Source organism: Schistocerca cancellata, chromosome 1 (genome assembly GCF_023864275.1).
Source record: "Schistocerca cancellata isolate TAMUIC-IGC-003103 chromosome 1, iqSchCanc2.1, whole genome shotgun sequence".
Classification (NCBI taxonomy): domain Eukaryota; kingdom Metazoa; phylum Arthropoda; class Insecta; order Orthoptera; family Acrididae; genus Schistocerca; species Schistocerca cancellata.
The window spans coordinates 802,603,824-802,619,778 of record NC_064626.1 but is presented as its reverse complement, the minus strand read 5'-3'; the positions used below and the strand labels follow the sequence as shown (position 1 = coordinate 802,619,778).

Genomic DNA, 15,955 nt, shown 5'->3' with positions numbered 1-15,955 from the left:
CAGGGTTATAAATACAAAATCAAATAGGGGTAATGCGGGAGTAGGTTTAATTATTATTATTCTGGATTTACAATGTGAGTACATTTTTTCCAGCACCTATTCTAGATTACAGTAAGTTACTAATTATTGTTCTCCACTCTTCTCTATTTGTCCATAAATCTTCAGGAATGTTGTTCTTCCTCATTGCTGACTGAACTCCCTGTTTCCATGTATCAGGTGGTCGTCCCTTTTTCTTCTTCCAATTGGTACCCAGTCGATTATGCATTTTGGTAGCCTTTCCTGTTCCATTCGTCTGATGTGTCCATACCATTTAAGTTGTTTGTGCTCGATGAAATCAATAATTGAATTTTTACATTTCATCTTGTCTCTGATTACTTCATTTCTTATTCTTTCTCGTCTTGATATTCTTGCTTAACGTCTCCAGAAATCCATTTCTGTGGCTAATAATTTTGATTTCAGTTGCCATTTTGTTGTCCACACTTCTGAACCATATGTAATAATGCTCCTAACTATTGTTTTAAAAATCCTTATTTTGTTATCAGTTGTTATGTGTTTGTCCCAGAGAATTCCATTCAATAAAGAGATTGTCGTCTTTCCAGAATTTATTCTTGATCTAATTTCTTTGTCCTGTTCCCCATCATTTGTAATTTTCACACCTAAATATTTATATTCCTCAGTAACTGTTATTGTTCCCACCCCTTCTTCTAATATTAAGTCTCCATTCCATTCACTCCACCAATTACCATGTACTTTGTTTTATTCATGTTTACATTTAGACCTGATTTTTTATATTCTTGAATCAATTTTCTGGTCATATACTCTATGTCCTCATAGTCTTGGGCTATAATCAGTTGGTCATCTGCAAATTGTAACGAGTATATTGTTCTATCATTTATTGGTATTCCCATAGCGTGACATTTTTTCTTCCAATTCTGTAAAGTTACTTCTGTATATATTTTATACAATGTAGGTGAGATGCTACATCCTTGACGTAATCCTTTTGTGACTTGGAATCCATGTGATAGATATTTACCAATTTTTATTTTTGAAATAGAATTTTTATATAAATTTTGAATTGCTTTAATTATTCTTGGATTTATTCCTATTGATATTAAAGCTTTCCATAAACTGGATAAAGGCACACTATCATAGGCTTTTTCTATATCTATGAATACTAAATGTATAGGTTGTGCCCGAACCATTTTTTTTCAATAATTTGTTGTAGGCAAAAGATATGATCAATTGTTGATCTTCCAGCTCTAAAACCTGCTTGTTCTTCAGCCTCCTTTTCTTTGTATTCTTGTTCTAACAAATATTTTAATAATGAATAAAAAAATAGGAGTATGGGTAAGCTACTACAAACAGCATAGTGAAGGCATTATTGTGGCCAAGATAGATACAAAGCCCACGCCTACTACAGTAGTACAAGTTTATATGCCAACTAGCTTTGCAGATGATGAAGAAATTGATGAAATGTATGATGGGATAAAAGAAATTATTCAGGTAGTGAAGGGAGACAAAAATTTAATAGTCATGGGTGACTGGAATTCGACAGTAGGAAACTGAAGAGAAGGAAACATAGTAGTTGGATATGGATTGGGGCTAAGAAATGAAAGAGGAAGCCGCCTGGTAGAATTTTGTACAGAGCATAACTTAATCATAGCTAACACTTGGTTCAAGAATCATGAAAGAAGGTTGTACACATGGGAGAAGCCGGGAGGTACTAGAAGGTTTCAGATAGATTATATAATTGTAAGACAGAGATTTAGGAACCAGGTTTTAAATTGTAAGACATATCCAGTGGCAGATGTGGACTCTGACCACAATCTATTGGTTATGAACTGTAGATTAAAACTGAAGAAACTGCAAAAAGGTGGGAATTTAAGGAGATGAGGCCTGGATAAACTGAAAGAACCAGAGGTTGCACAGAGTTTCAGGGAGAGCATAAGGGAACAATTGACAGGAATGGGGGAAAGAAATACAGTAGAAGAAGAATGGGTAGCTTTGAGGGATGAAATAGCGAAGGCAGCAGAGGATCAAGTAGGTAAAAAGACGAGGACTAGTAAAAATCCTTGGGTAACAGAAGAGATACCGAATTTAATTGATGAAAGGAGAAAATATAAAAATGCAGTAAATGAAGCAGGCAAAGTATAATATAAACGTCTCAAAAATGATATCGACAGGAAGTGCAAAATGGCTAAGCAGGAATGGCTAGAGGACAAATGTAAGGATGTAGACACTTATCTCACTAGGGGTAAGATAGATACTGCCTACATGAAACTCAAAGAGACCTTTGGAAAAAGGAGAACCACTTGCATTAATATCAAGAGCTCAGATGGAAACCCAGTTCTAAGCAAAGAAGGGAAAGCAGAAAGGTTGAAGGAGTATATAGAGGGTCTATACAAGGGCGATGTACTTGAGGACAGTATTATGGAAATGGAAGAGGATGTAGATGAAGATGAAATGGGATATATGATACTGCGTGAAGAGTTTGACAGAGCACTGAAAGACCTAAGTCGAAACATGGGCCCCGGAGTAGACAACATTCCATTAGAACTACTGACAGCCGTGGGAGAGGCAGTCCTGACAAAACTCTACCATCTGGTGAGCAAGATGTATGAGACAGGCAAAATTCCCTCAGACTTCAAGAAGAATGTAATAATTCCAATCCCAAAGAAAGCAGGTGTTGACAGATGTGAAAATTACCGAACTATCAGTTTAATAAGTCACAGCTGCGAAATACTAACGCGAATTTTTTTACAGACGAATGGAAAAACTGGTAGAAGCCGACCTCGGGGAAGATCAGTTCGGATTCTGTAGAAATGTTGGAATACATGAGGCAATACTGACCCTACGACTTATCTTAGAAGCTAGATTAAGGAAAGGCAAACTTAGAGAAAGCTTTTGACAATGTTGACTGGAATACTCTCTTTCAAATTCTGAAGGTGGCAGGGGTAAAATACAGGGAGCAAAAGGCTATTTACCATTTGTACAGAAAGCAGATGGCAGTTACAAGAGTCAAGGGACATGAAAGGGAAGCAGTGGTTGGGAAGGGAGTGAGACAGGGTTGTAGCCTCTCCCCAATGCTATTCAATCTGTATATTTAGCAAGCAGTAAAGGAAACAAAAGAAAAGTTCTGAGTAGGTATTAAAATCCATGGAGAAGAAATAAAAACTTTGAGGTTCGCCGATGACATTCTAATTCTGTCAGACACATCAAAGGACTTGGAAGAGCAGTTGAACGGAATGGACAGTGTCTTGAAAGGAGGGTATAAGATGAACATCAACAAAAGCAAAACGAGGATAATGGAATGTTGTCGAATTAAGTCAGGTGATGCTGAGGGAATTAGATTAGGAAATGAGACACTTAAAGTAGTAAATGAGTTTTGCTGTTTGGGGAGCAAAATAACTGATGATGGTGGAAGTAGAGAGGGTATAAAATGTAGACTGGCAATGGCAAGGAAAGCATTTCTGAAGAAGAGAAATTTGTTAACATCGAGTATTGATTTAAGTGTCAGGAAGTCGTTTCTCAAAGTATTTGTATGGAGTGTAGCCATGTATGGAAGTGAAACATGCACGATAAATAGTTTAGACAAGAAGAGAATAGAAGCTTTCGAAATGTGGTGCTACAGAAGAATGCTGAAGATTAGATGGATAGATCACATAACTAATGAGGAGGTATTAAATAGAATTGGGGAGAAGAGGAGTTTGTGGCACAACTTGACTAGAAGAAGTGATCGGTTGGTAGGACATGTTTTGAGGCATCAAGGGATCACCAATTTAGTACTGGAGGGCAGGGTGGAGGGTAAAAATCGTAGCGGGAGACCAAGAGATGAGTACACTAAGCAGATTCAGAAAGATGTAGGCTGCAGTAGGTACTGGGAGATGAAGAAGCTTGAACAGGATAGAGTGGCATGGAGAGCTGCATCAAACCAGTCTCAGGACTGAAGACCACAACAACAGCAACAACAACCTGTATTCCATATAGTGTAAATGCACTGTATGGAAAATAAACACTCCCTGGCACACCTGTGCACTGCACATGCTCAGCTGAACAACACAATGGAAATTACCAGTTGTACATTAAGATCAACTCCTGTCGAAAGGCTGGTCATATTGACCCACATTCTGCCCTGTGAACTTTGATGAAAGGCAGCTCTTCTCCATGAGTTTAATCACATACAAGGCAGACCACAACTTCCTATCCATCAAGCCACCATTGTCCTCAGAAGAAACCAGTTTTGATTAGGAAAATCATCCACGTGAACAGCCATGGAACTGCATATCTCAGCTTAACTGAGTCATTGGAATGAGACTGGACAGAGGCTTGCCTTTCACATTGGCAGATCTTCCCCTGTATCACAAAGGAACCATCTGCCTCTGGTCACTTGCGCAGAACATGAATACGTACCACTCATGGTACAAGCATTGATTATCTTCATAGGTGGGGTAATGTGTGAAATTCATTAGCTACAAGTTCTAGTACAAAACTGCTTTGTTAAGGGTAAAAGTGTAGGCCTCTGTTTTATTGACTACAAAAAAGCATTCGATAGAGTACATCATAAACTCATGGAAATTCTCAAAAGAACTGATATAGGTGAGAAAGATATCTGCTGTATAGAGAATTTATATTGGAATCAGACAGTGCAGATTAAATTTGATAATGAGGTCACAGATTTGGTCAATATATGAGTATGTAGAGGAGTCCGACAAGAATGCATTCTGTCACCCCTGTTATTTAACTTATACTCTGAGAGTATTTTTCAGGAGGCACTTGATGATGTAGAAAAAGGCATAAAGGTTAAAGTAGTGTATATCAATAACATTTCCTGTGCCGATGACACAGTATTGATAGCTGATAATTTAGATGACCTTCAACAACTCGTCAACATAGTAGGAGATTACAGCAGTACTCTAGATCTGAATATTTACATCAAAAAGGCTAATTTTATGATTGTCACACGAGAGTCCGACTCATTTAAAGATGCAAATCTACAGTTTCAAGGGTCTGTAATACAAAGAGTTAACAAGTTTAATTACCTCGAAACCTGGCTTTGTGAAGACTGGCAAACAGACTTGGAAATAAAATGTTACATAGAGAACACCTGAAATTTCTTCATAAAATTTAGAAATCTTCTTACAAGCACAGACCTAGACCTAAACCTTAGAGTCTGATTTGTAAAATGCTACATCTGGTCCGTGCTTCTACGTGGCTCTGAAGGATGGACAATAAATATGACAACAATTTGAAGTTAGAGGCCTTTGAAATGTGGATGTATCACAGAATGCTTAAAATACCGTGGACTGGAAGAATAACCAACACCGAAGTACTGGAACAAATGAACAAGCAGTGAGAAATGTTGACATGCTTAAAAGAACAAAAACTGCATACCTAGGACATATAGTGTGGAACACCAAATATATGCTTCTGCAGTTAATAATAGAAGGGAAGATTGAAGGAAAAAGAAGACAAGGGCAAAGAAGAACATCTTGGTTGGGCAATATAATGCAGTGGACAGGACTATTAAGTGTAGATCAGCTATTACATACTGCGGTTCACGGAAGAAAGATGCAACATGTGGTCATCAACATCTATTCATGGATAAGCAACAGAAGAAGAAGAAGAAGGGGGGGGGGGGGGGGTAAGGCTCCATCTCCAAAATGTGATTGTGGAGCACCCAGGCAAACCATTCACCCCCTTTTTTGTTGTTGCATTTTGCTTCATTTCTGTCTTTTTCTTTCAATTTTCCAGCTTGGTTCTAAAGGAATGTTTTCTTTTCAAATGTTTGTTTATTTTGGTAAGTGTCGAGTCAAAGCCTTCTTATGTTTATCTTAGCTGCCATGGTACTAGTAAATTTGCGAAGCCTTTTAATATTGAGAACACAATCAATAATGGAAGCTTACTCTACAGTTCATATTGGATTGGCATCTGGCGTGTGCTGAACATTCTTCCTCCACCAATAATCTATCGGCTGTTTCTGAGATGGGCACCACCAAACAAACATGTGTTAGCGATCTCAGCTGGAGAGTGACTTATTGTGTCTGCCTTCCAGGGGGGGGGGGGGGGGGGGGGTGACATGTGCTCGGCTTTATTCTTATTGAACTAGTGCGTACTGTACATTTGTCTTTAAAATGTGTTCTAATCTACATATGGTGGACAAGCACCTGATGTATGGATTTGCAGAATTGCAATGTGTTTGAGGCCAGATATTTGTATGCTGATAGATTTTGTACTAGACATTTACTGAACAATAACACCTTTCAAAGACCACTTGAACATTTTATGGAGACAGGCTCTTTTGCAAGAAGGTTATGTCATTGTGGAAGACCAGTCTTAGAACCCCTGATGTAAAAATCGAGCATTTCATGCATTGTGGACAAAAATTGTAGCAGTGCCAGAGAAACAGCAGAAACTGAGAAAGGAATCGTGTTACAGTGCGGAAAGTGTTGTGAGCTCAACTCTTTTATACACATCAGCTTCAGAGAGTGCATGATCTTACGGACTCAGGTTTTCAGTCCAGAAAAGCTTTTTCTCTATTTGGTTACTGAGGATGTGTGCTCAGGGCCAACACTTTTTGTCTATAATCCCATTCACAAGACATCAGCATCAGTTTAGTGTTAATGTATGGGCAGGCATGATTGGAGACAGATTTATTGCAGCTTTCATTTTGCATGGAACAATGAGTGGAGCATCATGTAGTGCTTTTTTAGTAGAACATTTACATATTTTGTTGGAAGAAGTTCCACTACACTTACATCAGAACACGTGTACTGTGCATGACAGGACACCTCTTCATTTTGCTCTACAAGCAAGAACAATTTTAAATCAGCATTTCCCAAATAAATGGATAGGTCATGGGGTGGCAACAGCTTGGCCAACACTAATCAGTTTTGGGAAAAATTAAGGTACATAGTGCATTCAAGACCTATTGTGAATGTGAAAATTCGTCACTAGCATATTTAAGAAGGATTTCAGCAGGTACAGCAAACACCTGGAATACGGGAGCGTATAAGACAACCCACAATGCGGCGTTTAGAAGCTTGTGTTATAGTTAATGGTAGAGATTTTGAGCATTTCATTTGGCCACGGGAAAACAATATCTGACAATAAAAAATAATTGTAGACCCAAGCTGGAAATCTGAAAACAAAACAAAAACAAACAGAATGAAGCAAACATGTAACAACAAAAAAGTGGCTACAACTAAGAAAATTAAAAAAAGTTGACCGTATATGCACTGATCAAGCAGAACATTATGACCACCTACTAATAGCTAGTATGTCCACCTTTGGCATGGATAACAGTGGCAATGCATCATGGCATGGAAGCATAGAGGCCTTGGTAGGTCGCCAGAGGGAGTTGGCACCACATTTGCACACACAAGTCAGCTAATTCCCATAAATTCAAGGGAGGGGGCGATGAGCTCTGACATAACGTTCAATCACATCACAGATGTGTTTGATCGGATTCAGATCTAGTGAATTGGGTGGCCAGCACATCAGTCATAATTTTCCACTGTGTTCCTCAAACTGCTCCATCACAGTCCTGGACTTGTGACATGGAGCATTATCTTGTTGAAAAATTCCACTGCCATTGGGAAACATTATTGTCATGAAGTGGTGTATGTGGGCTGGAACCAGTGTATGATAGTCCTTGGCTATAATGCTGCCTTGCACAATCTCCACTGGATCCAGGGATGCCCACGTGAATGTTTCCCAGAGCATAATGGAGTTGCTGCCAGCTTGTCTCCGTCCTGCAGTACAGGTGTCAAGGAGTTGTTTCCCTAGAAGATGATCGATTTGCGCCCCCCTCATCAGCATGATGAAGAAGGTATCATGATTCATCAGATCACACAATGCTCTGCCACTGTTCCAGTGTCCAGTGCTGAAGGTCATGTGCCCATTTCAGTCATTGGTGCCGATGTTGTGGTGTTAACATTGACACATGCATGAGCTATCAGCTGCAGAAGCCCATTGTTAGGAGCGTACGGTGCACTGTATTTTCAGACACACTTGTACTCTGCCCAGCATTAAAGTCTGATGTTAGTTATGCCCTTAGTTCACTGCCTGTTCTTTTTTACCAGTCTGCCCTGCCTACAGCATCCGACATTCTGTAATGAGGTGTGGTCGCCCAATCCCACAACTTCTTGACATGGTTTCACCTTGGTTTCATCACATGTTGAAGACAGTCACTACAGCTCTCCTCGGACACCTGACAAGTCATGCAACTTCTGAAATGCTCATACCGAGATGCCAGATCATCACAATCTGCCCTCGGTCAAACTCAACTAGATCACATACCTTCCCCATTCTACATACGGACAGCACACCCACTGATACTAGAGGCACCGTGTCTCTCTCTCTCTGTGTGTGTGTGTGTGTGTGTGTGTGTGTGTGTGTGTGTGTGTGTGTGTGTGTGTCTTACAAGCATTCATTCCCTGGCTCACTTTGCAAATATTGCCCATCAACAGCTGTGTGAGAAGTAGATGTAGAAAGAGATGGTCATAGTTTTTGGCCACCTTATTCACCTGATTTCTTCTTGTGGGTTCACATGAAGAAAATATAGTGTACAAAACATCTGTTGAGACTGAAGAGAATCTCCTAGTTACAACTGCACTGACTTTGTCTTTATTAGAGAAATAGATGTTTCTTTTCTGATAAAACTTTTCCAAGTATGTGACCGTTTCGTCATATTTTATGGACCACTGTTTTGGTTGCTGTGATCTTCATCTGGATTGTGCTTTTCCTAATCAGTCAGTGCCATATTCAGATTTTATATAGTATTAATGAATCCTACTCCTAAAGTCAGCTCATCAAGCAGTGCAGGAAAAAACACATTAAAAGGATGTGAAAATGTGTAAGTTTTCGGAACCAATTGCTTCTTCTTCTGGCAGATGGATTGAAGGGAAAGCACCAAATAATCAAACATTGATTATTTTCCTTGATATAATATTCCTAGAGTCAGTTTGTCAAGAATGCTATTGAAGTGTATTTTTGATTGCACATGCTAAACAAATTGTCTGTTTCAATATGTACAACAGAACTCTGTATGACACTGTTGTGTCTATGTATAATGTGGGGCTGTAACTTTGAACAGTTGCTGTGACTGTAGCAGCTTGTTCCAAGTTGTAGAGGTATATGAAATTATTACAGACATACGCCTAATGAGATATCTGTCATCATCAGCAGACAAACATAAAACTTGATGGATTGTAACACACTGACATTCATATTCAGGAGGGAGGCAGTTCAGATCTTCATCTGGCTATGCAAATTTAGCTTTTCTATGATTTCCCTAGATCCCTTAAGGGTATACGGAACGCCCTATGCTTACAATGTTAAATTGAGCTAAAAGTTAGGAACATTTTCTCATTTGTTATTGCGACGATACTCTTGATATTTTCACAGAACGCAGAGATATGTTCTGCTTTTATGCTGAATTATTAATTTTGAAAAAATAATGTATAGTTTTTCAGATATTTTATTTTTCGTAAATGTTAAAAAAAGTTATACATTTTAACAAGTATTTTAAATTTTACATCCATTAATACAAAATAATTCCACATATCTTTTAATTCAGATATATTAGAAGGTCTTAAGGAACAACTACAGAAAATTTCATCTTTCTACTATAAATAGGCCCTGAGAAAATGTACCTTATACACAAAAAAACTAAAGTTACAGGAAATTAGCTTCAAAGTTTTTACTCCAGTACAAGCCTGCTCCATAGCTTGTATCATCAGAATCGTCCAACAGCTTCCTCTTGATGGCTCTGCTATGCTGTCTAGTCATCTTTGAATATACTTTTATGGCATTATCTGAAGACCTGAGCCGTTCCTTGTCCAAACAAAGCGTAGCTGTGGCAGTTCGTAGTCCTACACAGAGCCCCAACTTCTGCAGAACTTTGCACTTTGTTATATTGCCCTGATTGAATGATGAAACAGCATCATAAATGCCAAAGTGAAGTGTGTTTATACCCACAAACACAGTTTTAGGTAGTCTATTCCGTATCACATGGTTCACACACTCGTTTGTATTTTGAGTTCGGCCATGAAGACATTTCTTTAGTAGACTAATATCTGCGAGGTCTCGGAATATTGGTTTTATTTCATCCATTATGGTAGGTGGCAGGTGATGAGGGTGACTGTATTGTTTCTTAGTTACCTTGCCTCTGTTTTACTTACACCAACTATCGTCTCCTTTTGGACATAGCCCATGTTGCGGATTCTCATTGTTTGAAGCTGTATGGAAAAACAGAGCCCAGACTGCTCTTCTCATTAATTCTGCATCTGCTGTATTCTGTCTTATTGCTAGACCATAGCACTTCTGAATATGATCTATTGTAGCATCTGTCAGTCTATTTTTCCCATCTAAAGTTTTTCCATCGCTCAATTTCTTGCCTTTCATGCTAGCCTTGAGCTGTTGAAGTCTTGATCCCATCCTTTTCTGAACATGGCCGACACACTCCAGTTTGGAAATTTTCGCATTGTTACCATAGGGTCTCAGTTCCTCAATTTCTTTGAAAGCCTTTGAGTCACCATCTCCAAGATAATTTATGTATCTAACGTTGTACCATTTTACTGAGCGTTGATAAATACTTCTTACACCAGCAACTTCCATACCACCACTTGACCCATAGTAATTTGCCATGCACTCCTCTTCATGTTTATTTTTCATTTTCTCCTTGCATCTGCAATGCTTGGAAAGTATTGCCACATCAACTGCCTTACCAGTGTCCACACTTGTAGCTGTTACTACACCATTCAGAGATGTGTGGCCTCTCTTCTGCCAGCTTCCATCAAAAGCTATGGACAAGTTTCTGCTATTATTATTTTTAACAACTGCTTCCTCAACAGCATCTTTCATGTTTTCCTGTGCCACATCTTCCACAGCAGAGCCTATTGCAATTATGTGTTTGTTAAATTTTGAAGGTGGAGGAGGGAGGTTCATCACACCACACAACATGGCACCTGCAGCCCTGCCCTTTCCTATACACCGTAATCCATAAACCAGTCTAATGTTTATATCATATAGTTTATCTGTATCTGCAGAAACATGTGAGGAATTGAAGAAAGTAACACTGTGTTTGCAATAATTGCACAGCAACTCTAATTCACAAGCAAGTCCTACATGCAAGTTTGTTTTCAATGAAACACCACATTTTCCACAATGTTTGCAGCACACTTTGTTCTCCAAAATGTCTGATAATAAAGAGACGTTAATTACTTCATATTTTGTAGTCCCAGCATTTAGTTTCTTGTAGTCTTCTTCAATTCCAGCTAGTTTTCTTCTTGAAGCACTTTCCGGTGTAGTGGCAGCAGCATCACTCAATGTATCACTACCAGTGTTGAGGTTAGTCGCTACTGGGACATCAGATACTGATGAAGATGAATCAGACGAATTTTTAGTACACTTTACTTTCTTGCGCCAATGCACACGCTTTCTAAATACCTTCAGACTAGATCTTGGCATGTTGAAGGAAAGAAAACTCAATGACTTCTCCACATATGACTTTCACAACAATGACATGGATGTACTCACAAAGGAAACAATACAAATGGTGCAGAATCTATTGTCAACTGTCTAGCAGTGTAGCCAACAGAAAAGCTAACTCTCTTGTGCTCAGTTATATCTCTGGCAAGTCTGTCTATATCAGATATATTTCACGTCTCATATACAAGGTGCGGAACATTGTGTGTCAAAATTATTTAAAAAAATTATTTAAAATAGTTCTGTTCACGTCATCCAAATATTTTATACATGGTATTAAATGGGAGAGTCTAAATTTTTCGAAAATGCATTTACCCAAAAATTGATGTTTTCATCGAAAAACTCATTCTGCATACCCTTAAGGCAGCTGCCAGGTTAGTTCCTTTGATTCCGTATACCCTTAAGGCAGCTGCCAGGTTAGTTCCTTTGAAAGCGCATGACCAGTTTCCTTTCCCTTCTTTTCTCAATCCAACTTATGCTCCATGTCTAATGACCTCATCATCGATGATATATTAAACCCTTATCTTCCTTATCAATAATAATTTTGTAATTGCTTCACTTATGAATTCCAATTCCCTACTTATATGAGGTACCTTCCACCATGGACTATACAACGGCCTGCAGAGTATGTATGTACATACCTAACAAAAGCTGATTTTTAGTTACAGTGACAGTTATGTAAAAAAATCTTTTGTGTTCTCTAATTTGTTATCTGCTCGATAGGTTGGAAGAGCTCTTGGCGTGTCAATATTGGACCTTTCAGGACAGAACCCATGGAGTCGCATACCCAATTCTGAGTTCCGTTCTCTAACTGGGATAAGGGACTGGCTGCGTGCTCATTGTATTCCAGAGCAAGCACATGGACACAAAATGTCAAGAGCTCAGAGGCAAGCACGTAACTCACAGCCCATCTCACAGGTAGGCGAACAAGTTACGCTCTTGGATGACATAAATATCAAGGAGTGCTGTATATGTTAGTTTTCATTTTGACTGAAGAATTATAAATTCCTGTATCATTACCCGCACTACAAATTGCTTCAGTGATGTCTACATTTGAGGCATGGTTATGTAGAATGTGATAAAAAAATTATTTTTAAAATGTATATATAATAGTTAAAATTGTGAGACTGAGATTTGTCCCATTTAACTTTAGTCTTTTGAGGACCGTGTGTAATACTACGCCTTTAATATAAGGGACCATGCAAGATTTTTAAAATATTTTTTATATTAGAGTGTTATTTTTGTAATTCTTTATTTACTTGGGCATTTTTTTTTAGTTTTTAAATCATTGTGTTCAACTGGTATATGATATGAAACAGTTCTTTTTCTAAATTGTATGGTTTTTTGACAAATACATCATTTCATACGCCTATTGTGTATGCATTCAGTTCTCCATCCATGCATGTTTAAGAGTTCCTGTTTTATAAGCAGCCTGCCTCTCCCAGGCTCTGTAAAGCATGCCAGTCAATATAAATAGAACTAATGACTGCATTTTTGCTGAGGATTGAAGTGAGAGAGTCTTTGCCAGGTTGCTGCAGCCAGCAGATCACCACTGCGGCCATCCAGTAGTGATACTGCCCTCAAGAGCATTCCACGTGTCCGAAGACTGGCTCCCCTCCCAGCAAAAGCTACCAGCAAGCTGAATGGTAACTGCCCTCAAGGCATTGCAGAAGAGAGGAAAGAAAATGTTTCAGGTTTTCCTGTAGGCACATCTCGTGCTGTGTCAGATGTGAGGACTGGTCGCAGTTTCCAATCATCCAGAACCCCTGCAAGCCCTTGTTCTCTACAGCGATGTCATTTAACTGGAACAAAGAGAGTCAGAGGCACTCCAGGTGCTGCAGGAACATGTGTTTTTAAGCAGATACTTAGTGTTAAAACTAAATGTGTATCTGTTGCTACAGTTGCTGCGAACTCAAAGAATGGGAAAAATATGGTTAATGGAAGAATACTTGGTAATGTTGGAAATGGCAAGAGAAGTGAACAGAATGTTTCTACCTCATACAGTCATTCTTCCAAAACAAGAGTGCCAAGCTCAAAAAATTCTCACGAAAATCGATTTGGATTTCAAGGTGCAGATATCCAAAAGGATAAGGTATTGTTGAAGCAGGTATCTCGTGGAAGTGGCATTACAGTAGGGAGAATAGTAACACCCAACAGGATAAAAATTATTAAGGATGATCACAAAGCACTATGTGATCAGCACATAGTGAAACAAGGATCAAAACGTCTAAAAATATCTCCTGTAAAGGGTGATCATTCAATTTTCCAATCTGCTTCACAAGTTGATAATGGATCAGTGTCTACTGGAAATTTAAGCTGCAAAGGTGCTTTGTCATTAAATGCTGATACAGATATAAGTATGTTAAGAAGTTTTAATACTCTGGATGAAATACCAAAATTTTCAAAAGATGTTAATTATTCTGAATGTAACAGAGATAAGTTGCACTGTAATTCCTTACTGAAGGAAGATACTGATAATAGCTGCTGTCACTTGTCTCAGGCTAGGAAACAGAAACCACTCACAAAACTAGCAAATACTGTGGTTCATAGCTGCAAACATGAAGGTGATAATGTCACTGGAACAAGTAAAGATAAATATAGCACTAGGCTTGATAAGCAGGCTAAAAGTAAAACTACACACCTCTCACCCGTTAAAGTACTGAAGAAGTCACCATCATTTGGGAAAAAACTGAATACTGATGTGACAAAGAAACGAGTAAAAGTCTCAGTTAAAAGTCTCACTACTGTTGCTGCTAAGCTGAAAAAGTCATTTAGTGGAGAACTAGCAATAGACAAAAAAAGAAAAAAAAGTAAATCTAACAAGCTTTAAGAAAAAAAAACTATACTTTTCTTGAGTAGCCTGTGATACATGTATGAAATATGTTGAAAATATTATGTTTATACTGGAATATATTGATAAATCTTCATAAATATATTATACATTTTATTCTTAGCCTTAATCAATGTATATGTTTATCTTTGTGGAGAAGTCATGTATATACAGCCACAATACTTCAGGACTACAGGGTTTGATTTTTTTCACTTGCAAAATTACATTGTTGAGGTGGTAACTTCATACCACAAATGCATTACTTCTCTATGGGGGTAATTATTTGTTCTTGTGAGAATACTTTATTGTATTATACAATTATACCAATTCTTCTGTGAAGATTAATATAAAGCATTAATTAGTTTGTATGACACTGGTACTGAATTTTATCTGTAAAAATACTTGTGTGTTTACAGAGAACAAAAGATAGTTTCTATCTTCTGTGTACAAGTGCTGCCACTGTCTTTCTGTTTCCTGTATGCACCATTCCTTGTTACTGATCATTGTTAATATAAATTATCTTAAACTATGTGCTGGTTTGTTCGTGTTGTTGCAATGTAATTGTTGTAGAAAACATAGTGTTCTGAGTGCTGCGACTAATGTGTTTACTGCCTCAGTGTGTATAGTAAATGTGCAACAAAATGAATTTTTGAGGTTTTACCAGATTATTTGTACTTCAGTGTTAATAGATCATTGATTTAGAGATCTGAATGCCCCTTGGTACTTAAATGATATATCTACTAAAATAAAAATATAGTGTTGTTGTGCCCCATAAAATTAAATTTAGATAGGCTTTAAGACTGTGAAACATTTTCAGGGAAATGTTTCATGCATTGGTACCTTTCAAACATAATCTTTTTCCACACAATTAATTGCTTGTGGAAAAGTAAGACTTGTGTTGTGAAGAATTTGTACTTGGTGTTTTATTGTTGCACCATATGAGCACTAGATGTTTTTCTTTTTTTTTCTTTTTTTCCAGATAAAAGTAAATGAATTAATTATATTGTCTGCCTTTTCTGTGTGTGTGTGTGTGTGTGTGTGTGTGTGTGTGTGTGTGTGTGTGTGCGTGCGTGCGTGTGCGCACATGCGTGCGTGCGCGCACATGCGTGCGTGCGCGCACGTGCGTGCGTGCGCATGTGCACATGTGTGCGTGCGCGCGCATGCGTGCGTGCTGTTCACAAGCTTCTTTACTCATCTTTTACAAGTATGCAAATATGTAGAGGAAAAATAATTATGTGAATGAATCTTTGCTTTTATATAAGCAAAACACATCATGTTTTGTTGGTTTGTAATATTGAAGCATATTAAACTTAAAATGTGCTGAGCACACATGAAAATTATAAAACAGAAATTACTTGATTTTTCAGTGTGACACGTGCTCTCACAACTATATTCTTAATTAAAAATGTACTTATTTTGTTTTTCTTTTTATGAATGTGCTGTATTTATGAATGTGCTGTATTCCAAATTATCTATAACATTACAGACCAAATAGGGCATGTGTATAATCGCACACGCGTGTACACACACACATTCACATATTAAATAAATTGTTATTAGAGTACTCTTCTAGTCCCGAAATGGATCTACCGTCAGTTTGACAATTCAGATATCATGGAAAAATAGTTACGCAACACT

At 38.0% G+C, this 15,955-nt stretch overlaps 1 protein-coding gene across 1 annotated transcript in view; it reads left to right on the top strand.

Moving 5' to 3' along the window:
• LOC126187923 (cytosolic carboxypeptidase-like protein 5) overlaps window positions 1-15,320 on the top strand; it is a 164,263-nt gene extending 148,943 nt beyond the window's left edge. The window contains exons 10-11 of the mRNA XM_049929288.1: window positions 12,211-12,405; window positions 13,016-15,320. Of these exons, the coding sequence (XP_049785245.1) occupies window positions 12,211-12,405; window positions 13,016-14,317 (1,497 nt within the window). The 3' untranslated portion in view covers window positions 14,318-15,320. The remainder of the gene's footprint in view (window positions 1-12,210; window positions 12,406-13,015) is intronic.
• Window positions 15,321-15,955: the final 635 nt, after the last annotated feature.